The sequence below is a fragment of the Geotrypetes seraphini genome, chromosome 9 (genome assembly GCF_902459505.1).
Source record: "Geotrypetes seraphini chromosome 9, aGeoSer1.1, whole genome shotgun sequence".
Classification (NCBI taxonomy): domain Eukaryota; kingdom Metazoa; phylum Chordata; class Amphibia; order Gymnophiona; family Dermophiidae; genus Geotrypetes; species Geotrypetes seraphini.
In genome coordinates this window covers 175,707,080-175,734,259 of record NC_047092.1, presented here as the reverse complement: position 1 = coordinate 175,734,259, position 27,180 = coordinate 175,707,080, and the positions used below count along the sequence as shown (strand labels likewise).

The following is a 27,180-nucleotide window of genomic DNA, read 5'->3' as shown; positions in this document are numbered from 1 at the left end:
GAAGGAGAGAGAGGAGTCAAAGATGACCCCAGCAAACAAACAGTACTGGGTGGTGTCAAGCATGTCCTAATCTGGCCCAAGTTGAAAAAGCAGTATAAAAACCTACTAAAGACCCCTCACCTTTCCCCCCTGTAATAGGAGAATTAAGTTTCATCTACTAGCAGCAGGGTGTTGTACACACCATTATTATTTTCTTCCTTCGAGATACAGCAGATCACATGTAGCCACAGCACAGGATGTTTCTCAATAGATTAAAAACAGACAGCTCTCAACCACCCTTCTTTTAGGCTAGATTAAGCACAGTATATGGGGGAAGGAGAATATAAATGGACTTGGAAACCTCTGCAAAATAAATTTTTTTAAATGCTTGTCACAAGTAATTTTATGTCTATCAAGAAACCAAGAGAAAATAAAGGTTTTCAAATTTCTGAACAAGGAAGAAAATCAGTTTGAATTATAAAAATGTACGAGTCAATTAAGATGCACAATATAGAAGACTACAGTGTTAATTATACATTAATATTTTTATCTATCAAGTGTAATGCAAAATACATTTACAAAGAAGAGCATTTAAGAAAAGGAGCCTCCTGCGCACTGGAGGGCAAAAAAATCCTACAGAAAATAGGTATTGATAAAAAAAATTATAAAATGCCTGTTGTTATTGCTTTACATGGGATGTAACTATTTTACATCGGTTCTCAGTTATACTAAATTCAACTGCTTGTTACCTGAACTTCATGTTAAAATAAAAAAAAAAAAGGAGGTACAAATCTTTTACCAAAAAAGTCCATTCCTGAGAATTGCTAAAGCTATAAAGGAAAATCCAATTCTGCAGACAAAAAGAAGGCAGCAGTAGGCATGCCCAGGTATTAAGGACATTTTCTTTCCACGCACTGCTTTCCTCCCTCTTCATATTCCTGTTTCGAGATCCACATTTGCTGAAAAGTACCCTACAAAACAAGATACCTGTTTCAGAGAACAGAATTCAACTGTATAACAAGAATGAAAAAACCAAAATAAATCTATGCAGACAGTAGTTAGACAAGAAAACAGCCAAACCCCCCCTCCTGCCTGTTAGTACATAAATAGCAAATTCAAAACATGTTGGGGGACAGCCGACTTGTCACAGAATGGTGGTGAGAGAACCTTGCCTGAACCAAAAGTTGTGCCACTCCAGAACCCTTCATAACCTCAGCCCCTACTATGGGCTGTTAGTGCGGGTACAAATGAAGGAGTGTGACCAAAGGGAAATGCCCAAGTGGAGTCAAGAACCTCTGAAGCTTCCGAGTCCAATTCTCAGCTCACCACTCGTAATTCTTGCTACAGCAAGGTCTTAGCTCTTTCCCTAAAGCAGGGGTAGGCAATTCTGGTCCTCGAGAGCCGGAGTCAGGTCAGGTTTTCAGGATATCCACAATGAGATGCAAATTATCTCATGCATATTTATTGTGGATATCCTGAAAACCTGACCTGGCTCCAGCTCTCGAGGACCAAATTGCCTACCCCTGCCCTAGAGGGATATATTTGTTTAAAAATGTCTCCAGAGGAGATATTTGTACGGATCACCCCAAAGGCTGAAATACTTGACCTATGCTGGATCTCCCCACTTCTACCTCTAAGTAGATGACTAATATGGAGCTGTGGAGATTAATTACTAGAATGGAAAAGCAGCATTGACTAATTCTTTTGTCCGAACTATGCTCTTTCAGAACAACCGCATCTACATTTATAGGCAAAGTGTGAGCTTGGAAATGAGAACATGAAGATTCAGTTAACAACTTTCAGAAAGTTTGTTCCCTCTACCAATTTGGCCCTTGTGACTGAAGATGATTTTGGAAAACTTGACAGGCTGAAAAATAGTTTCCAATGCAATAGGCATGCTATGCTGAACCTTAGGGCATTCTGTCCATTCTCCTAAGCACAATGCAGAAAGATGTCAATCACAGTTTCTGAAACCTCCTCCTCCCCGAGGGTATGCCATTGGGCAATAGTATCAGGCATCGATGAGGGTATTAGGTTTAAGGAATATACATATGTTTGCTTGGGTACCTTATTTTATTTTAAAAATGGTTATTTGAATTTGGCTCTCCTTGACTTTATAAATACATAGGTTATACCTTTATAGTTCCTGCATGTATTTCAGAGAATATCACCTTTGCTTATCTGTACCAGTTGAATTGCTTTCTTATTATATTGGATTCTACTGGACTCTACATAAATCAATAAATTATTTAAATTAAAGAAACACATGTTAACTGCTGCTTGTTGCCCATTCAGAAAGGCTTAAATCCATAGAGTAATTCACCCTTACCCAAGGCACAAAACAAATTTCATAGGTGTTACAAGCTGCTCAAAAACAGAAGCAGCTGTACACAGAATTAATGGAGTCTACGTCCCAGGACATAAAAGTATATATGTTTGTTACCCTTCCCACTTCATCCTACCACACCGCCACTCTTCTCCCCCCAAAATACTGTTATGATCCTCATAATCCCTCTGACAAATTTGGTACAACTAGGACACCCAACACAAAAGTTACTGAGAGGAGGGGGAAGACAGACGCACACGGTGATCTCATAAGGCTACTTTTTGTATACTTCAGGGCACTTTCTTAAAAAAATGACAGCCAAAGCCTTTAAACTTGATTCTTCAGAAGGGCCGGATAAGGGATTTGTGTTACATCCCTTCCGGATTCTATACTCTAGGTGTTCAATCCCTTCCCACAATCCAGGAGTTGCAGAAATCCAAACACTTTTCTGAGCATGTGCTCACCCCTGCAGTTTTCAGTTTTTGGAAGCAATCTGTGCAGAAGTCTTCTGATCTGCTCTGGATCTTTTTCTTATTTTTTCACTTAAAAGTTTGGGATTTTTTGGGTGGCTTGAGTGCCAGGAAACCCCTGCAGTGGTCCTCTGGCAGAGGAAAGGATGCAGTCCCGCGAGCTGGACTGCTGCTTCACAGAGAAACTTCAGTGGACCTGTGGAGCTAGTCTGCTCTGTGCCACCTTTCTCAGACTCGAGGTCTATTCCCCTGGGAGCTCACTTGCCCTCTGACCTTGTCAGAGGTTTAAGCCCAGGCTGTATGCATCCTGTACAAAAGTCCCACAGGGTTTCAAGGCACAGACTGCGTTTCCCACCCCCAGTTGTGTGGAGAGGATCCATGGGGCAGAGGTTATAGTCAGGGACTGGCAGTCAAAAGATCTTCAAGTCTGGTCAATTTGGAGCAGTTTTGTGGCAGAAAATCCTTTTCCTCCATTCAGCTGCAGTGTACAGAGCTGGCAGGCACTTCAGACTCAGTACACGCTCATATCCACTGCACAGTCCCTCAATTTTGATATGGCTAACATGGGCGAAGGTAAGCCAAAATGACAAAGATGCTATAAAACCAACATTTCCAGAGAGCTGGAGTTCCAGTTTTATGATACCCATTCAATATTGCCCCCTATCTGAGATGTTATCATTTACTAACCAGAGAGGCCAGAATGGAGCCACCAATCCAGGAACTAAACCTGCGTTCGACTGTTGTGTTGTTTGCAATCAATTTCAATCGCATGCTCTGCAGAGGGGAAAAGATGATACTTGGTGAATTCATGTAGCACTCTAGTTATAGTTCAACCCTCTACAGAAGCCTCCTCCAGCATTTTCACAAACCTATAGATCAGATACTAAGCAACTGACCCTAAAACAATTGTAATAGCATATTTAACTGTGCCAGTATGGAAGTGCAAAAATGTATCCCACTATCTTGGTCACTTCTGACCTTTCACACATTAGGAGGAAATATCAAAAAAGTTCAAAGCGGTCTTAAAACGTTCTTTTCTCTGAGACAAGCTGCATCAGGAACAGCACGCATCACAGCAGGACATCATGCACCAAATCAGTTGCCAAATTGTCACATGGAATAGATATAAGCAAACAGCTCAATTACTGCAAATAGATCAGACATCTTAAACACCTTGGTATCAGTTAAGATATAGGGAGGATGGGATTGGGAAAGATAATAATTGCTAATTGTATTATTATTAATAAATGGGTGGGTGGGAAGGGATTCTTTTATATTTATATATTTTAAGGATTATAAGTAAGATTGTCAAGTGATTTGTTAAAAATTTTTCTGATTGATTATTATACACTTGTTGTAAGATTTGAAAATGAATAAAGAATGATTCTGCCATATTTTTTTGATTTCTTTTTAAAACAAATAAATAAATTCTTACTGGAGGAGTCTTCTGAGAAAGCTCTCTGTTCAGTCTGTCTGTAAAGCTTTGTATAAGCGTGTTGCCACCTGCTACAATCACACTACCATACAGGCCCTGGAAAGAAGAGACAGACAAATGTATAGCATTAGAAATGGTTTCCGAATACAAAAGTTACAATTCGGATGTGATAAGTGAGTTTGCATCAACAATACTTGATTTTTCCTGGACATTTTCCTTTTCTGATACCAAAATGTTTTCACCTTGGCCTCAAAGTATTGGTTTCACTTTTAAACTAGGTGAACCCTTGCTGCTAGCGCTACTCCCTTATTCAGTGCAACCACTTCCCTCTGTGGACAAGCAAGATAAAATGACCCACATGGAAGGTGACATCATTCCTTACAACGCTGAAAAAAAGGTCCTCCCCGAGCCCCAAAACTCCAGAAGTTAAATATGTACCAGCCTTTCCCTGCCTCTGTTCCTTCAATTAATAACAATAACAGTTTATATACTGCAGGACCGTGAAGTTCTATGCAGTTTACAATGAATAAAAATCTCTTAACTTCATCCTATGCTCTCTCACACTGGAATTTTCCTTCACTTAAAAAAGGAAATATTTAAAAGTCTCAGTCATACCCCCTCGTTCCCGCTTTTCTTCCAGTGTCTACTTATTGAGACTGCTAAGTCTGTTCCCATACACTTTATGACAGAGACCACCAACCAATTTTGTATGGACTAACTCCATCCTATAATATTAATGCTTCAAAAGAATACTGTTGTATTAAGCACTTACTGGTCTGATGTCAATGTCACACATACCAACGCTTGTAGTGACCACATGGCTCACCCCCAGCATTGTGTTACCAGATAATCCCTGAAACAATTACAAGCACAAGTCAACAGTAATGACAGACACTTTGGTATTGCACCAGTAAAAACCAAATAAAAATAAAAAAGCCTGACTGGCATTTCTGCTCAAATTCTTTTAAGAAAACACTTGCAGGATATTCGCAGCATCTGTCTAGATATAAATACACAATACTGATAAAACTTTATTAGAACTGTACATTACATTAACAACAGGAGTAAATAAATGGGAAGAAACTCTCACCCACTTAGCAAAACTAGCATTAACTTTTACCTTTACGTTTGAAGGGTCAAATAATCCTTCAGGAATCTTTAGTCTCTCTGCTCCAAAGTCACAATTATAACCATTGGGGAACTCGTAATGAACTGTTGGCATCTGGGCAGCTACCCTGGAGTAGCAAGATTGGGTTGCAACATCTTGTTAGTCTTTTGTACAAGAAATCAATGTAAATATATCATTAACTATGCACATTTTTCTAAGTATGGAGAATATAAAAAAATAATAATTTCTTTGGCTTAAGGAAACAAAAGTGGCTTACTTGTAAATGGGTTTCTCCTTAAATGCTAGGGGATTGCACTCACACTTGATGATATTTTCCACACGTGTTCCATATATAGTGCTCTCCCAAAAAACATCCTGAGCAAAGGACTCCATGAGGGTGTCAGGTCAAAAGCGTGCCGGGACAAAGGCACGCCCAGACAATTGAGCGCAGTGTGGGGGTGCGCGCCGCACAAAATTACTGTTTTTAGGGCTCCGACGGGGGGGCATGGGGGAACCCCCCACTTTACTTAATAGAGATCGCGCCATGTTGTGGGGTGTTGTAACCCCCCACATTTTACTGAAAACTTCACTTTTTCCCTGTTTTTAGGGAAAAAGTTAAGTTTACAGTAAAATGTGGACGGTTACAACCCCCCATAACGCCAGCGCGATCTCTATTAAGTAAACTGGGGGGGCTCCCCAACAAAAACCCCCGTCGGATCCCCTAAAAACTGTAATTTTCTTCGGCACGCGCCTCCGTCTTGCGCTCAGTTGTCAGCGCGCGCTTTTGTCTTTCGCGGGGTTGTCTATGAACCCTCCATGAGCATGCACTGGTGTTCCCACCTCACAAATACTCCTCTTCTTCACTCAGCCCATATCTGAATCTTCTGTGGGCTCAAATGGGGAAGGGAAGTCTGGGTTTTATTCTCCTGCACTCATCCCATTTGGTGGTTGCATCAAATGCTCCATGCCACAGGGGTTTGTGCTGCTCCTTTTAATTTTTTTTCACTGATTTAATTTGTGTGCCTTTTTATTTTTTGCAACTTCCGGATGTAACATTGGAAGGTTCCGGAGCAGCGCTGCATGCAGGAATCTTCTAAGAGGCTGGGAGGCCTGCCCTGGGAGGCACAAAGGGGCCGACCCAAGAGATTCACAAGTTTGTTGTTTTGGGTTTTTGTCGCCCGCGATCGAGAGCCAGGGAAGGAGGGGGGCTGTTGGACCAATAGAGAGAGAAGGAGTGAGGGGGCTGCTGGACTCACAAACAGTGTTCCCGCTAAGCTGCGTTGGCCTGCGCTCACGCACAAAATATTATATCGCAGCGCACAAGTTTCTCTTCACAGCGCACACACGCGTCGCAAAGGTAAGGGGAGGCTATAACAGCTCCTGCAGCTCTGCACTTCCCCACAATTGCCATGCTTCGGTTCCTCTTCTTCCTTCCTTCCTCCCCCCCCCCCCCCGCGGGACCCTGCGGCACCATCAACTCTTACTCCCTCTAATGTCGGCCCTGCAGCTCCAGACTTCCTCGCACCTTCTCCCCTCCCCCTTTGGATCGCTATTATTTTAAATGTTATAGCCGCAGAGCTGTATCCATCAGTGGAGATGTCTAACCTCGGCCTGCCCCGGAACTCTTACTGCAACAGTGACTTCCTGTTCCTGCCTAGACGGGCGGCTGCTGCAGTAAGAGTTCCGGGGCAGGCCGAGGTTAGACATCTCCACTGATGGATACAGCTCTGCGGCTATAACATTTAAAATAATAGCGATCCAAAGGGGGAGGGGAGAAGGTGCGAGGAAGTCTGGAGCTGCAGGGCCGACATTAGAGGGAGTAAGAGTTGATGGTGCCGCAGGGTCCCGCGGGGGGGGGGGGGGAGGAAGGAAGGAAGAAGAGGAACCGAAGCATGGCAATTGTGGGGAAGTGCAGGGCTGCAGGGAAGAGTGTTGCGGTACCCAGCTGGAGGGAGAAGGAAGATGAGGGAGGGAATTAAAGGAGATGCCAGGGCTTGGAGCATAGGAGGAAGGTATGCCAGTCTAAGGGAAAAGGAAGGGGGAGATGTGAGAGCATGGAGGGGGAACGAAAGATGGAAGAAAAGGAAAGGAGAGAGATGCCAGAGAATCAGGGAAGGGGAGATACCAGACTATGAGGAGAGGTGTGGGAGAGGGAAGGCGAGGAGAGAGATGCCAGACCAATGGGGTGAAAGGAGAGATGGAAGGGGGAGGCATACAGTTTCTGGAAGGGGCATAGAAGGAGAGAAGATGCCATATAGGGGAAGAGAGACGGCAGACAGTGGATGGAAGGAAGAGAGTTACAAGAAGATGAGGAAAGGAGAAACCACAGAAGACAAAGGTAGAAAAAAATTTCTATTTATTTATTGCTTTAGGAGACATGTGTCACTGTTTCTGTGAAGCATTGTATGCAGAGTCCAGCTTCTTGCTGGTTCAATTTAACCTTTGTCTATGTATTTTTATTTTATCCCCCCTTTTACAAAACTGTGAAGCGTTTTTTAGCACCAGCCTTGGTGGTAGCAGCTCTGATGCTCAGAATTTTATGAGCATCAGAGCTGTTACCTCCGTAGCTAAAATCCACACTACAGTTTTGTAAAAGAGGGAGGGGTTAGTTTGTGATTACATATTCCTTACTAGGCGAAGGTGTTTTCTGTGTTCTGTGTGTTCGAAAGACATGGTTTTCTGTTAGGATTGACGGTGTAGGATTGATCTGTGCTGGTCTGGCTTGTTTAGTTTTACAATGGGTGTATTGATGTACTGCTCACTGCAATATGTAAGATGCTGCCTTTTCCTAGGTACTCATGTGTGACGTGTGGTTTGTTACTAAAAATCATGTTTTTCTTACAGATGGGGGGGGGTGCCAAAAATGATGGGCCCCGGATGTTACATATGCTAGGTACGCCACTGTATGTAAAGATACCAGAAAGCTGGCGTAGCAAAAACTTCTAAGTTTTGAGTATTTAACCCTCCCACAATCTCACGGGCACTCGTTTCAAGTTTATTGAGATTTTGATTTAAACGCAATATCAAATATTTTCAATGCGTATAACAAAAATAAATTTGGGGAAATAAATAAAACCATTTGAACCAGTGTTCCCGCTAAGCTGCGCTGGCGTGCGCTGGCGCACAAAATATTACATCGCAGCGCACACGTTTCTCGTCACAGCGCACGATCGGAAGAGGCGTACGGCAGATGGCAGGGCGGCGAGAGGAGAATCGGGCGAGTTGGCTCATAACTTGCTGGCGCCCGATATTTTTGGCTCACGGTGAAAAAAGTTTGCTCACAACACCCGCCCGCTTAGAGGGAACACTGCTCACAAAGGGTTGCTGGACTGCCTGAAGCTGAAAGGAAGGGTGACAGTTGCCGGATCTGGTCTGGGGTTTGGTGGAAAGGGAAACAGGTGCAGGGTCCATGTGGTGGGTGGAGTGGAGCTGGAGAGAAGGTAAGGGAGAGGTGCCAAACCTAAACCTGGGCGCTGAAGGGAGGGAATAGAGGTGTTGGACCCATGGGAAGGGGGCTAGAGGGAAGGAAAGGACATGCAGGGAGGAAGAGAGAGAAGGAAAGGGGAAGAGAAAAGGGGTGGAGGAAGAGCGAGTGAAATATTGAACATAGCCAAGGAAGGAGAGTGTGAGACACACACTGGTGTAAGGGAACAAAAGGGGAGAAGCTGGACACAGGGAGATATACAAAAAGAGGGGAGATGGTGGGCATGGATGGGAGCATAGGAACAAGGACAAAAAGGGGATTTCTGCATGGGGGTGGTATATGGTTACAGAGGGGTAATGCTAGACATGGGAGGGTATATGAACACAGAAGATGGCTAGACGCGGGGGAGAATAAGAACACAGAAAGAAGATGCTGGACAGGAGAGGGGCATAGGGATATAGAGGAGTGATACTGTAGACAGGAGGAGGGGGATCATAGAATGGTAAGATGATGAAGGCAGAGAGACGGACACAGGGGAAATACTAGAAAGGGACATATAGGGGACAAAGAGAAGGGAGATGCTGAACATGGGGAACAATACATACACAGAGATAGATGGATGGGGAGCATGGAGAAAGAAGAAATGTTAAATGGTCAGGAGACTCTGGCAAGTGAGTTAAGAGAAGACAAAAGAAAAACAGACCAGCGCCCGAGACCAACATGATTTGAAGAATAAAATTACGAGACAACCGATGAAACAACAAAAGGTAGAATAAAAATTTTATTTTCTATTTTGTGATTAGAATATAATCAGATTTGAAATGTGTATCCTGTTAGAGCTGGTGTTAGACATAACTGGGGACCACAAAGCACAGCTTAGGGCTCTTTCTAACCAGAGAGAAGTTGCCCTAGTTACACTCCCCTAACACTATTCCTGTCAAGTATGTTTTGCACAAATGCATTTGTTACACCGACTAAAACCAATGCTATCGCCATACGACTTCCTCACTGTAGTCCAGACTATAGTCTTGTCGAGACTTGATTACTGCAATGCCCTGTACCTTGGCATAACAAAAGCAAGGTGTAGGGCATTGCAGGTTATATAAAATGCAGCAGCAAGATTGATAATGGGATTGGAAAAATATGATCACATTTCGCCATATCTTCAGCAACTGCATTGGCTACCAGTCACCTTCAGAATACAATATAAAGCAGTAATGATTTGTCATCAATTCTTGTATGGAAATATACCAAAATTGTTTAAAAATAATATGCTTAGCTATATACCAAACAGATCGCTACATTCTGAGAATTTAGCTCTACTGAAGACGAATGTGAACCCAAGGCTTGTTGAGACTGGCAAAATGACTTTATGCTGTGCAGGAGTTAAAATACGGAACTCCCTTGTAGGCCAAATACGAAAAGTGAAAAGGGCATGTTTAGAAAATTACTCAAGATGCAATTATTTTTCGATGCCTTTCTTAGCCAATAATTTTCCTCTCTGCACAGTTGATGAATTTATTCATGATTTTCATTATATAAGCTTTGGGATTTCTAATAATTGTGTGTCTGTTTTATTATGTTTTTTACAAAATTATGTATGTAAATTATGTAAACAGTATAGAAATTTTTAAAATAAATAAAAAAATGTGTGACTGCGAGTATTCTGTTAGCATGATTTTTCTGTGTAGCATTCTGTAATAATTTGACCTATTCAGTTTTCTCGATAGTGGAGGGGATATTTGTGAAGGGCAGGGGAGACGGGAGTTTTGGTGATCCTTGCTCTGTATTATTTGTTTTCCTGATAATTTTTAACATTCTATTTGCTTTCTTAGCCGCCGCCACACACTGAGCTGAGGGTTTCAACGTATCCTCAACAATGGCACCTAGATCCTTTTCCTGGGCAGCGACTACTAACGTAGAACCCAGCATCACGTAGCTATAGTTCGGGTTCCTCTTTCCCAGAGGAAATAAAGAACCCCGAGGGAAGGAGGGTTCTGACCTGATATTCTAGACCAGACATGGGCAACTCCGGTCCTTGAGGGCCGGAATCCAATCGGATTTTCAATATTTCCCCAATGAATATGCATGAGATCTATTTGCATGCACTGCTTTCAATGCATATTCAGTGGGCAACTCCGGTCCTCGAGGGCCGGAATCCAATCGGGTTTTCATTATTTCCCCAATGAATATGCATGAGATCTATTTGCATGCACTGTTTATTCATTGGGGAAATCCTGAAAACTCGATTGGATTCCGGCCCTCGAGGACCAGAGTTGCCCATGTCTGTTCTAGACTGTTTCCCACATAATGCCTGGCTGGGGTAAGCCACTATTTGTAGAAATGTGACTTTGTTCTAGGAGCTGGCTATAACCAGATCTAAATGACAGATACAGGGCTGTGAACCCTGTGTTTGGGGGCGTGGCAGTGGCTAACCAAAGGAATTATAGTTTGTTCCTGTAAAGTAGAACCTTAGCCCCCCTTTTTATTAGTTGAGGCAACAGAAAGAAACACTTTCTGTTCATTTGCAAAGCATGTCCAGGTTTTATTAGCAAGACTCTCTCCTATAGCATTTGTTCTACCATGTCACAAGGCTCAAGACAAAGATATTACCAGAAAGGGTGCTGCATGGCAACATATACAACATGAAATTGTGGATGTAAATGCTTTGTACATCACTTAGATTTAAGCGATTCACAAATTTTTAAAATAATAAATATACCCCATCCGTCAAGCATATCTCCTAATCACAGTTTTACAAATTATAATGCTCTTGGTAAATTTTGTGTGTAACAGCCTGTAATTTAATTTAGATAACCTCACTTCTAATATGACACAGAACCAGTAAGAAAAACCAAAAACATTTTGTTACATTTTGAAAAGTTCAAAGCAGTTTACTAAATAAGACAGGCCTGTGAAAAGCCTGGGCATTCATCTTACGATAGAAAACAGAAGAGCTAAAGTTTAAATTGTACGTACTGTTCATCATAAGTTGAATCTGACACTTGAAGAGCTGAAGCTTGGAAATCCTGAATTACACACTGTGGAAACACACAAGGCAACAGGAAATCAATTGGTTAAGATTCAGTACACTTTATAGACCCAGCCAATATGTCAGCAGAATCTTTCCAAATATATTATGGAAACTTACATTGCACATATAATTGTGCCAGGATCGTGTGACCTGAGGCAGCTTTTCTTTTCTTTTCCAATTGGCTGGAACCCCTTCACGCACTGCTTCCTAAGTGAAATGCAACGTAACGTTCAGAATGGACCCTACCAGACAGTGCTATGGTCATGCTGTGAATTATGTACATGATCCAGGTTCAACTCAACTCTCCGTTCAAGCTCAAAAGCTTTTGCCTGGCCAGCACTAGGGATGCTGGTCTGGTGATGGTCAGATGGGCTGGGGGAAGAGTCAGCAAGATGATCCAAAATTCTACAACAGTGATACCTACTGGATGCCTAGAAGCACACCAGCAATGGACAGCAAAGGTAGCCAAGATCTGGGTCCCTCAGCTACAGGAATGTGGCTGCAACAACTGGGCTACATACGGGAGAAGGTTTAATCAATGGAGGAGGGTAGGAATCACTGCTAGATGTGAATTTCCATAGACAAGTCAAAACACCACCTCCACATAAACACTGCCACCAGTTGAACAAAAAGTTTGGTTGTCAATTTGTGTGCTTGATCAACCCCAAGAACATAACTGGAGTGGAGAAGTAGTCTAGTGGTTACTGCAACATCCTGAGAACCAGGGGGACCAAGTTCAATTCCCATTGCTACTATTTGGGTTTCTGCCAGGTACTTATGACCTGGGTTAACCACTTTTGGTAACAGGACACCGAGCTAGTCTGATCCAATTTATATATTCTTATGTGAGCCAAGTATAGAACAATCAAGCTATTGTGACATCACTGATGAGGCTGGCTCTTAGGCATTGGTGGAATGAGGCAATATGACATCACAATCTCAGCTCTGGAATGTTGCTTCTCTTTGGGTTTCTGCCAGGTACTTGGGACCTAGGTTGGCCACTGTTGGAAACAGGATCCTGAGCTTGATGGACCTTCGGTGTGTCCCAATATGGCAATTCTTATGCGAGTCCAAGTATAGATCAATCAAGTCATTGTGACATCACTACTGAGGTTGGCTCTTAGGCATTGGTGGAATAAGGCATTATGACATCACAATCTCAGCTCTGGAATGTTGCTACTCTTTGGGTTTCTGCCAGGTACTTGGGACCTGGATTGGCCGCTGTGGACACGATACAGTCCAGATGGACCATTTGTCTAACACCAGACCAGTATGACTATCCTTATGTTCGTATGCAGCTCCTTATAACACTCCATCGCTCCAAATACAAAATAAGCACCTGTATATAATAAACTGCTTTGATTGTTAAACCACAAAAAGGTGGTATATTAAATTCCACCCCCTATCCATTCCCTAATTAAAAGGATGGGCCCAGATCAGAAAAGGTGGCACCCTGTATATGGACCACATGGTTGAACAGGATTGAATATCTTGTCCATAATTTGAATAAATCGCAGAAAGCTCAAATTAGTGTCCTGCCAGAAAGTATTTTTGTTGTTTGTTTTTTTTTATTTAAACATGGACGACACTGCTGCTCAAGTCTTACCCCCTCTTCTACAAAATCGCACAGTAACGGCCCCGAAGCCCATAGAGATTTAAAGGGCTTCAGGGCTGTTGCCGCGTGGCTTTGTAGAAGAGGGGGGTTAGTCTTCACTGCTTGCGTTATAATGTGGATGCTCTGTTTGATGCAGGGAGTAAAACTGGTTCTGTATGGGTCAGGATGGAGGGAGGTTTATCCACAATTTCTTTGGGCCATGTTTTTGGAGCTATTAAACCTTTGGACTTGTTAATATGCACCTGCTAGTTCAACTTTGTATGAAGTGGCATACATAATGGAAACAGAGAAAAAATAATGAATTTCATGTGGAAAGAAAAAAAGGAACCTCGTCACAAGCAGCATAGAAACATGACGGCAGATAAAGGCCAAATGGCCCATCCAGTCTGCCCATCTACTATCTCTTCTTCCTAAGAGCTCCCACATGCCTGTCCTACACTTTCTTGAATTCAGAGATTTAAAAAATGAGTTATCACTTCAAAATGTGAAGGACCAGGAAATCTCTGTGCCCTCCATCTCCTCGCTTACCCCTCACCCCTAAAGATCACTGTCCCACCTTTGAAGCAATCATGTACGGAGGCACTAATTCAACATTCATTTCCTGAAACAGCTCCCTGCACTGCATAGTAATGAAGTCTCCAGCAAGTGGCGATTTCACAATACCTGCCAATAAATAAGAAGAGAATCAGATGCCTTCGGTACACAATGTCTAACGACAAGCTACCTGCTATTTTTAGTTATTTTATTTAAAAATTTTGAATACCGCCTAATCTCTAAGCGGTTTCCAAGTATAAAACATTCATAAAATTACATCATCAACATAAAATCCTAACCACTGTTTCAATCATGCTAAACAAGACATCTAAATATCGCATACGTCTTTCTCTGCTGCCTAGATATAAGCAATGACAGACAGCTGGGTTAGTAATAATTTCTTAAAATTATAGCTTAAAATATTCTCACTATTATTAATAAGCATTTCTATAGCACGAGACATACACAGCACTGTACAAATTATATCTAAGTAGTTGTATCTGGGTCAATGGAGGGTTAAGTGACTTGCCCAGGGTCACAAGGAGCTTGCAACAAGAATTGAACCCAGTTCCCCAGGATCTCAGCCCACTACACTAACCATTAGGATACTCCTTCCTCTAAAGGTCACTGTTACCTAGTTATTAGTGCCCTATACGGCCAAACTGAATGTGCTCTTTCAGTTCTTTAAAGCTAGTTTCTGTCAAGAACTGCTAGTAAAACCATATCTTTAGCCTATTATACACATTCACCAAAAAGGAATCCCACTGCCCCTGAGTTTCCTTTTTGATTAATAAAAAAAAGTGCCTAATTCTCACAACAAAGCCAAATGTGCCAGTGCTAGCAGAAAATATGGCTGTCCCCTCACTGAGGGTCAGCATTGGGAGCTTTAGAGGGTTAAGAGAAAACTGGGCAGAAGAGGGCTTTTTCGCCTTTTCCACAAGGTCCCCCAGATCCAGGTGTCCAGACACCATAAGCCTTCATCCATGGTTATTTCCCTCCTCCCCCATTTTATATCCCCTTTAAGTTCATGGAGCCTAGTTCATCTCACAGATAATTATTGAGGGGCAAGAACCAGGGCTTTCACTGGAACCCTGCAATCATGAGCAAAACATCTGACCACTAGATGTCACCAATGCACAGTAACTGGGACTCTCTCCAGGGACTTTGAATGCAGCAGCCTCAGATGACCTGTGCAGCAGAACACCTGACCAAGGAATCAGATACAGGCGCTCTGCATAGCTGTATGCATAGCTGTATGCAGTAATTCTACCAAGCCACTAGGCTAGCCCCAAGGAAAGTAAAAAAAAAAAAAAAAAAATCAAGTCAGGTGGCTGGGAATGGGAGTTTGGTCTAAGAAGCAAGGAGATCATGAACATTTCAATCCTCTGAAGCAACCCGCTCTACTCTGTAACACCTTTGGACATGTCCAGAAATCCTCTTCTGTAATCCACCTTGAACCGCAAGGTAATGGCGGAATAAAAATCACTAATGTAATGTAATTACATTTCTTTTATACTGTTGGGGCTTATATTCTAATACTGGTGGTTAAAAAAAACAAAAAAAAAAAAACACTACATAATCCTATGACAAAAAACCCCAAAAACTCCCCCCCAGAGACTTCAACAAAGTGAAGAGAAACTCCCAAATCTCAAAGAAGGTACAGTATAAGCAGCTACTTCATTATTGAGTCCCATTCATTTTCTTGGGAATCTGTTAGCATAGACTGAATACATACCTTTTCTCTAAGGACTGGAAATGCTAAATTTACACTGTCAATTGTTTTCCACATTAAAAAAATAAAAAAAATATATATATATATACCGTATTTGCCGGCGTATAAGACGACTTTTCAGTACCTTAAAATCCTCCCCAAAGTCGGGGGTCGTCTTATACGCCGGGTACTGTTTACGTGCCGGTCCGCAGAAAATTCCTGCCGGTCCACACAGGACCGGCGAGATGGACCCGTTAAATTTTCTGCCCCGATGGTGTTTGCAGAAATCTTCTGTTCCTCCCAGCCTCGGGCGATCAAGACAGGCGGTCATTCCCTCTGTGAGTCTCGCCTATGTGGAAACAGGAAGTTGAAACAAAATAGGCGGGACTCAGAGAGGGAAGGTCCCGACGTTTGCAGCCTGTCTTGATCGCTGCCCCTGCTGAGTCGCCGAAGAGGGCCGCGGGGAAAGTGCAGGCAGAGAGAAGATGGTCAGCGTGCGCGGGGAGGTCAGCGTGTCGATTGGGGCCATCAGCAGCGTTTGTGGTGAGTCTGCCCACGTGCAGGATGCGGCGGGTAGGGGCCTCCGACTCGTCTTGGGCGGCTGGGCCTGCGGTGCAAAGCTGTTTTTGCCGGCTTGGGGGGGGGGTCGCGAATCGGAAGAAGGGGTAGTCTTATACGGTGAGTATATAACAAACTCTATATTTTAACTGTAAAAGTTGGGGGGTCGTCTTATACGCCCAGTCGTCTTATACGCCGGCAAATACGGTATATATATCTCTTTAACTATTTGTTTCTATTTCATGGAAATAATTAAGGGCTCCTTTTAACAAAGGTGAGTTAGGGCCTTAATGCGCGGAATAGCGCACGCTAAATTGCCCCGCGTGCTAGACCTTAATGGCATCATTGAGTTGAAGTTAATTCTAGAAGCGTAGCATGGGTTTAGCGTGCACTAAAAATGCTAGCGCACCTTAGTAAAAGGAGCCCTAAATCTTTTTCAGTGTCGTTAAATAATGAAGACAAAAAGCACAATTCTACTAAAAATGCTAAAAATCCTTACTTTGCTGAAGTACATAGCCATCGTGTACTGGAATGGCAGTTGTATGCGTAGATCCACTATCCAAAACCAGGCCTGTGGATCGACCATTGGCAAAACTAGATCAGACTGTTAAGGACGATAACACAGCTTAAAAAAGAATGAGCACAATTCTGCACCGGCTGGAAACTCATAGCAACACACAAACCACAGTCTCACCTATCACTAAACTCTTTCATAGGTTCATATATATGCAGAGAAAGAGAGGACAGATTAACAGGCTGAAGAACCTTAAGATCCAACATAAGCCTGTTTTTAGACCATCATCCAGAGGGAGGAGAGACTGCTCAGATTTTGCACCCCAGAAGGATCATTTTATAGCAGGTGCCTGGTGTGGAAAGCCACCTTCTTAAGCATCTAGTCAATTTTATAAAATATTAGCAAGTGAAATGTCAGCATTTCAAAATTTTTCAGAGATCAGCTTATTTTACAATCTCCATCTCAATTCTACCTACCAACAAAGTACACACCATCATGTCATGGCATGCACTTTTAGACGAGGCGTTATTTATAGCTGGATCCGAAGCCTCCTACAGTACAACAGTGGCGGCTGCAGTTGATAGCTTGGCTTAAGGCGGAGCGTACTCAAATCAGATCTATGCATTCCCCTCAGTGGAGGACCTTCCTGCAAATCTGGAGGGCTTTTTGGGACTCTCTTACTCCTCAAATGCGTAGTTATATCTTGGATATTTAATGTGCTAATTGATGCTGAATTGCTTGTGCTCGCTCTTAGTTTTCTGATGTTATGATGTGAAGGAGGGTGGGTTTTTGGGAGGGATGGGGTTGGTTCTTTTTGTACCACTTTTTTATTGCTCTTATTTTAAAGCTTAGCCCTAAGTCCCTGATTGGCTCAGGCGCCCTGGCATCTACACTGTGTAGACCAGGGGTGTCCAACCTGCGGCCCGAGGGCCACATCCGGTCCCGTGAAGTATTTTGTGTAGCTCCGGTCGAGGGCAATGCAGTGTTTTCCTTTGCTGCCCCCAGGTGTTTACCATCTTGACGGCTTCCTCCTGTCTTGCTGCAGCGTTTGTGCGGCCCCAGAAACATTTTTTTTCGGCCAATATGGCCCAGGGAAGCCAAAAGGTTGGATACCCCTGGTGTAGACTCAAACTGTTCAAACTATTTAAGGACCTAAAATCCCTATCAACTTAAGTCTTTGGGTTCCCTTCTGATATCACGATCAACTGTAATCACCTTTTATGTACGATACTGAGTTCTATGTAAATGCTAATTTTAAATGCTATTTCTAAATGCTGCTTCTGTAAATGTATTTTTAAATGCATTTTAACTTGTTGAGTTGTTCTCCGCCTAGAATTTGATGGTTAAGCAGATTATAAATGCAAAAAAAATTAAATTGCTAATTGTATCGTGACAATCCCCCTCAAAATTGCAAACATCGCCCAAAATTTATTGTACTGTTGGTTCCCATTACAAACCAAATCAGCAAGGGTAAATACGTTCTCAAAACTGTGATCTCTTCCTCCCCCTCCAGGAACCCAAAGGTCAATTGAAGATGTGCCAAAAATAGTATTAGAAGCAGCAGCAGCCTGCTCTTAATCACAAACGTTCAGGACACTCCTGGGTTTAAACAAGAGGGTAGAAAAGAAAACTGGAACAGCAGTAAGAGACCAAGCATGTCAGTCCAAACAGAATAATATACTGTTCTGGTATCGGCCATTTAAAAAAAAAACAACACAGCAATGTTTGAGGAACCTCAAGGATACGCTGTCAGAACTGCAGTTTTACAAAGGAAGAAAGCTGGAATATTGTAATGCTCAAACATTAGTTCTGTCAACTTCTCTCTCTTCGCTCTAATATTCCACTGGAGGAAAAAAGTAAAGATGATAAATAGTAATTAGCAACAGCAAGCGAATGGATGGAAAACCACAAGCCTATCCTCTTCAGCTGCACAGATTTCAGAGCAATTCAAGTCATTTGCTAACAGAACTCGGAAATGTGTTTCATTATTAAATAGAACTTAAATTAGCTCCTTGCAAGAAAGAACTGAGAAAATTAAACTTATATTTCACTAACTGCAGTGCACTAATTTAGGCCATTTCAATATCTTTCCTTAGCAACTTTCACTGTGTACTGTATGGCTTCCCAAACCTGTCCCAGGATTCCCATAGCCAGTCAGATTTTTGAAGCGTGAGCAAGTGGTTAGAGCAGTGGGGAGGGGAGGGAAGCCTCTGGATCTCCACTGGGACCAAAGCCCAGCAATGGCAGTTACAGCACAGGACCTGCAAGTCGGGGAACAATCACAGGTCTGCTCTCTCCTCCTGTGTGACTCTCTTGTTTGATGGGAAGCCCAACTAGAGTCCTAAAGTCTGTGAGCACAGTCAGGCCCAGAGGCCTACCCCATCCACAGAACTAGGGTCTGAGAACATGTTCGCACACAGCTCTGGGCTAACTGCTGCTGTCATGCTTCGAGTAAGTTGGGGGGGGGGGGGGAGAGGAGCAGAGATTTGCTGTGAATTTTTAAGTGCTAAAATGGGGACAAAGTGGATAAAGTTTGGGATTCACTGGCTTAGAGCAGTAGGCTGAGAACAAAAGAAGCCAGGGTTTGAATCCTGTTTCTGCCACCGATAACCCCTGTGAGCTTTGGAAAGTCACTTTCTTTCTCAGTGCCTCAGCTACACTTAAGATTATAAGGGGTGCATTGTACCTGAATATTTATCATTACTGTATGGCTATAAATTATATCCATAATGCGATGTAGTTGCATACAAAGGAGGTATAGGATAAACATTTTTCTCATTAAGGTTTCCTGACACTAGCGATAACATTACTAGTTTTACAGAACACTAATCCACCATTCATGAAAACATTCCTTTTATGTATTTGAAAATTCTTTACTTATTGTAGTGTATGACACTCCACTAGGACAATCACAATTCAGCATTATCAAGTTTCTAGCCACAAAAGATCTACTTACTGGTGCCTCGGACATCAGCACTGGATGTAAGCTTGCTTCTGATTTGATGTGCATCTTATAGGTATGATCCAAAATTGCTTGAAAGCTGTCCCAGTCTTCAACTATCAACATTTTCAACATTTGCAGAGTGTCAGTATACAACTTACAATGCCAACCATTTTAATACAGTTCTACCAGCAATGCTATCTACATAATTCAGATTTTTAAAATATTAGTATCCCCCTTTGTAATTCCATTTGTATTTCACTCCTGACTTTTCAACGGTCTCAGGGCGAAGAACATACAATGTCTCCAGCGTGTACAAAACGTGACGATCAGACTTCTAAAGAACCTCCATCCCCGAGATCCGATCTCTCAGGCCCTATCGTCGGCTCACTGAATGCACATAGCCAAACGTTGTGTCTTCAAGGGCCTGATGTTAGCATTCAAATCCTTGCACGGCATGGCGCCGGGCTAAGTGTTGGCCAAGCTTCCTCTGTATGTGCCGAACAGGTCCCTCCACTCCCAGAGTGAAATACGCCTCAAAATGCTCCCTGGTGCCCTTCAACTGCAAACTGCCAAACGATGTTCCTGCTCCCAATTTCATACCAACCCTCTGGAATTGACTGCCCCTGCAGATAAGATCCCTTGAAGGACTCCTCAACTTTAGGAAAGCAATAAAAATATACTTCTTCACTTAACCCCACCCCCCCCAAAGATAAGATTACAAAGAAATGTATATTGATACAAGATCCTCGGTATGTGTCATGTTAGGATAAAACTTGTATTGCTAAATCTTGTACTGTAATTATGACAATTTTAATCTGTAAACTGTATATTACAGATATGGGTATTAGATCCCTAGTATGTGTCATATTAGGGCAAAATCTTGTACCAGAAAAAAAAACTCAAAGCATGTTAAGAATGTGCAGTCCATGTCACGTGCACTGCATTTACAGAAATACTTTTTGACTTTGTTCCCAAACTTGGTTCATAAATGCACCGTTGTCAGTAAAAGGTAGATATTTGTCAAAAGAAGTTAATTTCATATGCTGCTTCCAACACTGCCTTGCTCACAATTTGAATGTGTATTATGGAGACTAAACTTTAAGTCAAACACTTCGGTTCCAAACAACCTTTATTCTCATAGTTTAGTACTATTTGTTTGGTTTTTTTTTAATGGATGATAGGACCATGGCAAGATATTCAGTATTTAATGACTTATTTTTTTGTGCTGGCCGCTGCAGTAACAGCTCCGACACTCATACAATTTCTATGAGCGTCCGAGCTGTTACTGCCACGGCCGGTGCTAAAAAAGCTACCACAGCTTTGTAAAGAAGGGGATTAATCCTAACTTAGCAAGTCAGATTACTTACATGTCTTTCAAAAACATTTAGCAAGTTTTTACAAAGATGTACAGAGAAGGGAATGACTCTGGGGTTTTTGGGTTTTTTTTAAAGAAAACTTTTCAAATAGCCTTTCACAGCAGGACAATCTAGAACAGGGGTGCCCAAATGGTCTATCGCGATCGACCAGTAGATCGCAAAGGCAACACGAGTCGATTGTGTTGCCGTTGTGATCTTTTTCTCCCTGCTGCTTCCCCAAGCCAGGCCTGGCGCATACAAGCACCAGACTTACAAAACTTCACCTCCGACGTCAATTCTGATGTCGGAGAGGAAGTTCTGGGCCAGCCAATTGCTGCCTGGCTGGCCTGGAACTTCCTCCCCGACATTACAATGGACGTCAGGGGTGAAGTCTTGTGGGCCCAGCGATTGTACGCGCGAGGCCTGGCTCAGGGAAACAGCAGGGAGAAATTGCGCTGGTTGCTTGGGGTGGGGGTAGGGAAAAAAATCGGGGAAGTAGAGAAATCAGCTCGATGGCTTGGGGGGGGCAGGGGGAGAGAGAAAGAAAGGCAGAAATAAAGAGGGAGGGCTAGGGGGAGAAAGAAAGATATATTGGCTTTACAGAAGAAGGAAGTCAACAAGAGACTCATGAAATCACCAGGCAAAAAGGTAGGAAAAATGATTTTATTTTCAATTTAGTGATCAAAATGTGTCCATTTTGAGAATTTATATCTGCTGTCTATATTTTGCACTATGGCCCCCTTTCACTAAACCGCAATAGCGGTTTTTAGCGCAGGGAGCCTATGAGCATTCAGGGCATTCAGCACAGCTTCTTGCACTAAAAAACGCTATCACGGTTTAGTAAAAGGGGAGGGGGTATAGTTTTTGTATAGTTACAGAGGTGACATTGCATATTTTAAAGTCATCTGCCTTGACCTCTGATAAAAACCCCAAATACAAATGATAATTAACATTTTCTCTGCGTACAGTGTGCTTTTGTGTTTTTTTTTAAATTTTATTGTTGGTAGATCATTTTGACTTGGTCATTTTAAAAGTAGCCCGCAAGCAAAAAAAGTGTGGGCACCCCTGGTCTAGAACACACAATGGTACAGGAAGCCTTTGTAAATCAGATGCATTTATTCGGTCCTACTGGTAAACAGCTCTCTCGCTGGTTAACTATACTGTAACATTCTCACTCTCTATACACAGCACCTTCTAAATGTTTTTTCAGATTTCTTTATAATTTGTCCTATTCCTGTTTATGACAATATACAGAACAGTGATTCACCGCACCTTTACAAAATTCTTTGACTAGCTGGCATGTTCTAGTGGAATGGTGAACATTTACATTACACTTTTGTTCTCCAATTGATTCATCATTCAACATGAAATTATCAAGCACAAGCAATGCATATATTTTTGCCACTTGTCATTTTATGGTTTAGTTTTTCCAACAAATTCCGATTTATCACAGAAGCCATAATATTTACACCATCTTAAAATCATGGTCAGAATTATGATCCACAGAGGTTTTTCAGTTTTACAGTGTACATTGCCAATAACCGACTGCTCTAGAAACTTAAAGCCTGATTTTTAACAAGGCTCATTTAAAAAGAAAATTAACACTGTCTGTCCCGGATCTTAGTCATAGCACTGTGGGTTGTGGCACAGGGCATTTCGGTTCAAATCTTTAGTTAAGACGGACCTAAATTAAATTAGGTGAACCATGGAGATAATGTATTCACTCCTGGGGGAGAAAAAAAGACTGGGGGGGAGGAGACGGGAGTAGAAACACAGCTGCCATACCAACCATGCAATAACATTGAGGAAGCATCTTACAACATCCTTTCAACCTTCTGACTAGTCAAGGGTTCCTGGTATCTTTCTTGCTTGCTATCTAGGATGGGAACCGAGGTTATCTGATAAAAATGGAAAACAAGGGGAGGAGGGATAAAAAGAAAAAATGACAAAGCATACTCATGCCATTTTTCAGTGGTGAAATCGCCTCCATGTTCTCCCTTGGAACTCGCAATGTGTTTGTATCTATGTAGTAAGTGGGACCTCCTTGTTTGCCTTTGTCTCCATCTATTTCCATTGGTGTGCTCCCATCTTCTCGTTCTAACACCACACCAATAGCGGTAGGGAAATCAACCTGTAATTAAGAAAACAATTAATTCAAATTAAAATGTGACATTTTGAACAGCATCTTCACGTTGAAATATGTTTTCTAAATCTAAAAATGTCATCAACATCCAACTGTATAAGACATATCACTTTACCCCGTTCCACGTACCTTAGGACAGTCCTCCCCAGCATAGCCTGCTCGCACAGTATATGAACCAATATCAAAAACTAAGGCTCCAACTTCATCTGCAATCATAAAATAGTAAGACACAAAGATGATGAAATGCCAGGAGAAGCAACAAAAAATTAACTTATTGTACAAGCTAGCATCATATTTAATGCACAATCAAGATACTAGCACATATTAAAATAATTTCTGAAATATGCTTACAGCCAAGTCTTAATTTACTGTCTGCATGACAAAAATCAGTTCTTTAGCACTCTCCAGACCGGTATAGGTTAATCTTACAAGCGGGTATATATCTCATCATGACCAGAAGGTGGAGACTGAAACAAAACTGTGGAATAGTACGTAAGAGGTACCTTCCCCTATTCCTAATAGCCAAGCAGAACTAAGAACTTGAAACAGAAATAAACAATACTCCGAACAGGAGTAATAACTAACATACCCAAATGCTGTTGGGAAAAGCAGAGGAGAGATCCCAGCAAGAAAATGTCCCCACAGCTCGCCAGCTAAGCCAGCCAAGCCACAGCCACTGTTCTTCAATTCTCCCCAGCCCTAGAAACATACTAGAACCCGCAGAAAAACCAAAATCTGCCCGCGCAACAGCCACAAGAACACGACAATAGACAGGGTGGGGACCTATACCGGTCTGGAGAAGCTAAAAGAAAGGAAATTAGCAGGTAAGAACCTAATTCCTCCTTCAATCACCTGTCGTGTTGCTACCTGCACCTGACAGTATAGCTAAAGCCTTAAGTCAGTGTTTTTCAACCTTTTTACACCCGTGGACTGGCAGAAATAAAATAATTATTTTGTGGACCGGCAAACTACTAGGACTAAAATTTTAAAACCCCGTTTCCGCCCCATCTCCGCGAGCTCGGTCACCTCAGTAACTATAGAAAAATAGACAAATATAATGAAAAATATAAACAGCAGATATAAATTCTCAAAACTGACACGTTTTGATCACTAAATTGAAAATAAAATCATTTTTCCTACCTTTGCTGTCTGGTGATTTCACGAGTCTCTGGTTGCATTTCCTTCTGTCTGTGTTTCCTTTCTTTCTTTCTGCACTCAAGCCCAAGAATTGTCCCTTTCTATTCCCTCCCTCTTTCCTTCCTATGTCCTTAGTGCCCCAAGTGCCTCCTTCCCATGTCTTTAGTGCCCCCAGTGCCTCCTTACCATCTCCTTAGTGCCCCTTCCTGTCTTTAGTACCCCCAGTGCTTCCTTCCCATGTCCTTAGTGCCCCTTCCTGTCTTTAGTGCCCCCAGTGCCTCCTTCCCATGTTCTTAGCGCATCTTTCCCATGTCTTTAGTGCCCCCAGTGCATCCTTCCCATGTCCCTCTCACTGCCTTCCACACTTTGTCCCACCTCCCACCCCTGAAGCCAGCCTGCCTGCCTGTCTACCTCTCTCCCTCCCTCCCTCCCTGGCCAAAGCCAGCATGCTTGCCTGCCTACCATTTTCCCTCCCTGCCCCGCAAAAAAAAAAAAAAAAAAAGCCTCCCTACTTCCTTTCCCCTGCTCTTATCGCCCTGCCGCTGCTGCTAAAGCCGACAGGAAGTCTTCTTTCCGACATCAATTCTGACGTTGGAGAGGATGTTCTGGGCCAGCCAGGCAGCGATTGGCTGGCCCAGAACGTCCTCTCCGTCAGAATTGACGTCGGATAGAAGACTTCCTGTCGGCTTTAGTAGTAGCAGTAGGGCGGTAAAAGAAGGGGACCTGGGGAAAGGAAGGCGGGAGGGACGCCTGTCCCGTTGTCCCCGAGCACAGCAGGGACTGTTTTCTTACTCTTTGTGACTCTGTACAGTGCTGGGTACATCTGGTAGCGCTCTACAAATAATTATTTATTTATTTTTTTATTTTATTCAATTTTCTATACCTAATTATTTATTTTATTCAATTTTTTATACCAATCTCCCAAGGGAGCACAGAAGAGTTAACATGCATTTATTCAGGTACTCAAGCAGTTTTCCCTGTCTGTCCCGGCAGGCTCATAATCTATCTAATGTACCTGGGACAATGGGGGGGGGATTAAGTGACTTGCCCAGGGTCACAAGGAGCAGCGTGGGTTTGAACCCACCACCTGATCTCAATATTTACCTACATGGCATAAATACGCATGAGGCGAGTCTCATTCATTTGAAAGGAAGCTCCAGTGAGAGGGCATATGAGGAGGTTAAGAAGTGACAGGCTCAGGAGTAATCTAAGAAAATACTTTTTTACAAAAGAAAGGGTGGTAGATGAGTGGAATAATCACCTGGTAGAGGTGATGGAGACAAGGACTGTGTCTGAATTCAAGAAAGTGTGGGTCAGGCATGTGGGATCTCTTAGGGAGAGGAGATAATTAATACTGCAGATGGGCAGATTGTGTGAGCCATATCTTCAATCATTGTTTATAATGCTTTTTCTACAGAGCTTTCTTGCTTGTTAGAAAATATTTTTGGCGGTTTGGCCTTTATCTGCCATCATGTTTCTCTAACCATAAAGGTCTATGACCTCACTATGACCTTAGCCTATAACAATAATGCTCTCTATGACATCACAATGAAGGTGTAAAGAGCCTTAGTCAAAAGGGAGAGGAGGAGATGGTGGATCCTGCGGATGGGCAGACAGGATGGGCCACATGACCTCACAATGCAAGTGTTAAGAGCCTTAGCCAATAACAATAATACTCTATGACAGTGGTTCCTAACCCTGTCCTGGAGGGACACCAGCCAGTTAGATTTTTAGGATAGCCCTAATGAATATGCATGGAGCAGATTTGCATGCCTGTTACCTTCATAATAAGCAAATCTGTCTCGTGCATATTCATTAGGGTTATCCCAAAAACCTGACTGCCTGGCGGTCCTCCAGGACAGGGTTGGGAACCAGTGCTCTATGACATCATAATGCGGGTGTAAAGACCCTTAGCCAATAGGGAGATGGTGGATCCTGCGGATGGGCCATTTGGCGTTTACTACTACTATTAATTATTTCTATAGCACTACCAGATGCACATAGCGCTGTACAGAGTCACAAAGAGTAAGAAAACAGTCCCTGCTCGAAAGAGCTTACAATCTAAACAGCCAAGACAGACAAACAGGATGTCATGGATACAGGGGATAAGGGGAATGGTTAATCAATGGGCTGGGTTGGAGGACAGAGTCCAGGACAATCAAGCCATCGTGACATCACTGATGAGGTTGGTTCTTATGGGTGGAATGAGGCATTATGACATCACAATCTCAGCTCTGCTTCCCAAAGACAAACAGGATGTCATGGATACAGTCAAGGGGAAGGGTTAATCAGCTGGCTGGGTTGGAGGGCAGAGGAGAAAGGTTAAGGATTGAAAGTTATATCAAAAAGGTGGGTTTTCAGTCTTGTAATTCTCCATAATATTGGTCTGGGCCTCTTTACTTGTGAATCGCTTTGAACCTACTCGGCGCAAATGTGCCACAGGAAGGACACAATAGATGGGACCCAATTGGTGGCTTATCAAGCACTGCAATCCAATTAACCTCTTCAGGGGTAAAACCCCGGCTCCTTCCTTAAAGCCAGAGCCCAGCCCAGCCCGGCCCCGCTGCTCCCCTCCCCCTCTGCCACTGGGAGGAAGGAGGCCGGGCCCGGAGTCCTGCTTGGTGTCAGCCGGGCCCATTTACATTTCTTCTCTGCGCTGGGGGAGGCTCTGTCGGGGCCTATCGCGGCCCCCGTCACTCACCTCCGCCGTACACGCCGCCGCTCATGGTCGGTGTCTCTGGCCGCCCGACACCAGGCCTCAACGTGCAGCGCTCCGGTCCGGCGCCCTTCCTCTCGCCTCGCGAAACTTTCTTCCCCCCCCCCTAAGTGCCGCCAACAATGGGGCCGCTCACGCCGGCGCCAGACAAACCGGCACTGTCCCGCGCAGCCCGCC

At 43.0% G+C, this 27,180-nt stretch overlaps 1 protein-coding gene across 1 annotated transcript; it reads right to left on the bottom strand.

The window, feature by feature from the left end:
* Positions 1–505: 505 nt before the first annotated feature.
* Positions 506–27,180, bottom strand: ACTL6A (actin like 6A). Its single transcript, XM_033958926.1, has 14 exons — positions 26,989–27,180; positions 23,280–23,356; positions 22,964–23,138; positions 19,665–19,765; positions 18,454–18,551; positions 16,694–16,788; positions 13,948–14,054; positions 11,894–11,983; positions 11,722–11,783; positions 5,331–5,445; positions 4,983–5,063; positions 4,211–4,306; positions 3,463–3,549; positions 506–950 (listed from the first exon to the last, which is right to left on the bottom strand). Exons 1-14 carry the CDS (start codon positions 27,011–27,013, stop codon positions 870–872), a joined length of 1,290 nt encoding a protein of 429 aa, XP_033814817.1. The 5' UTR covers positions 27,014–27,180; the 3' UTR covers positions 506–869.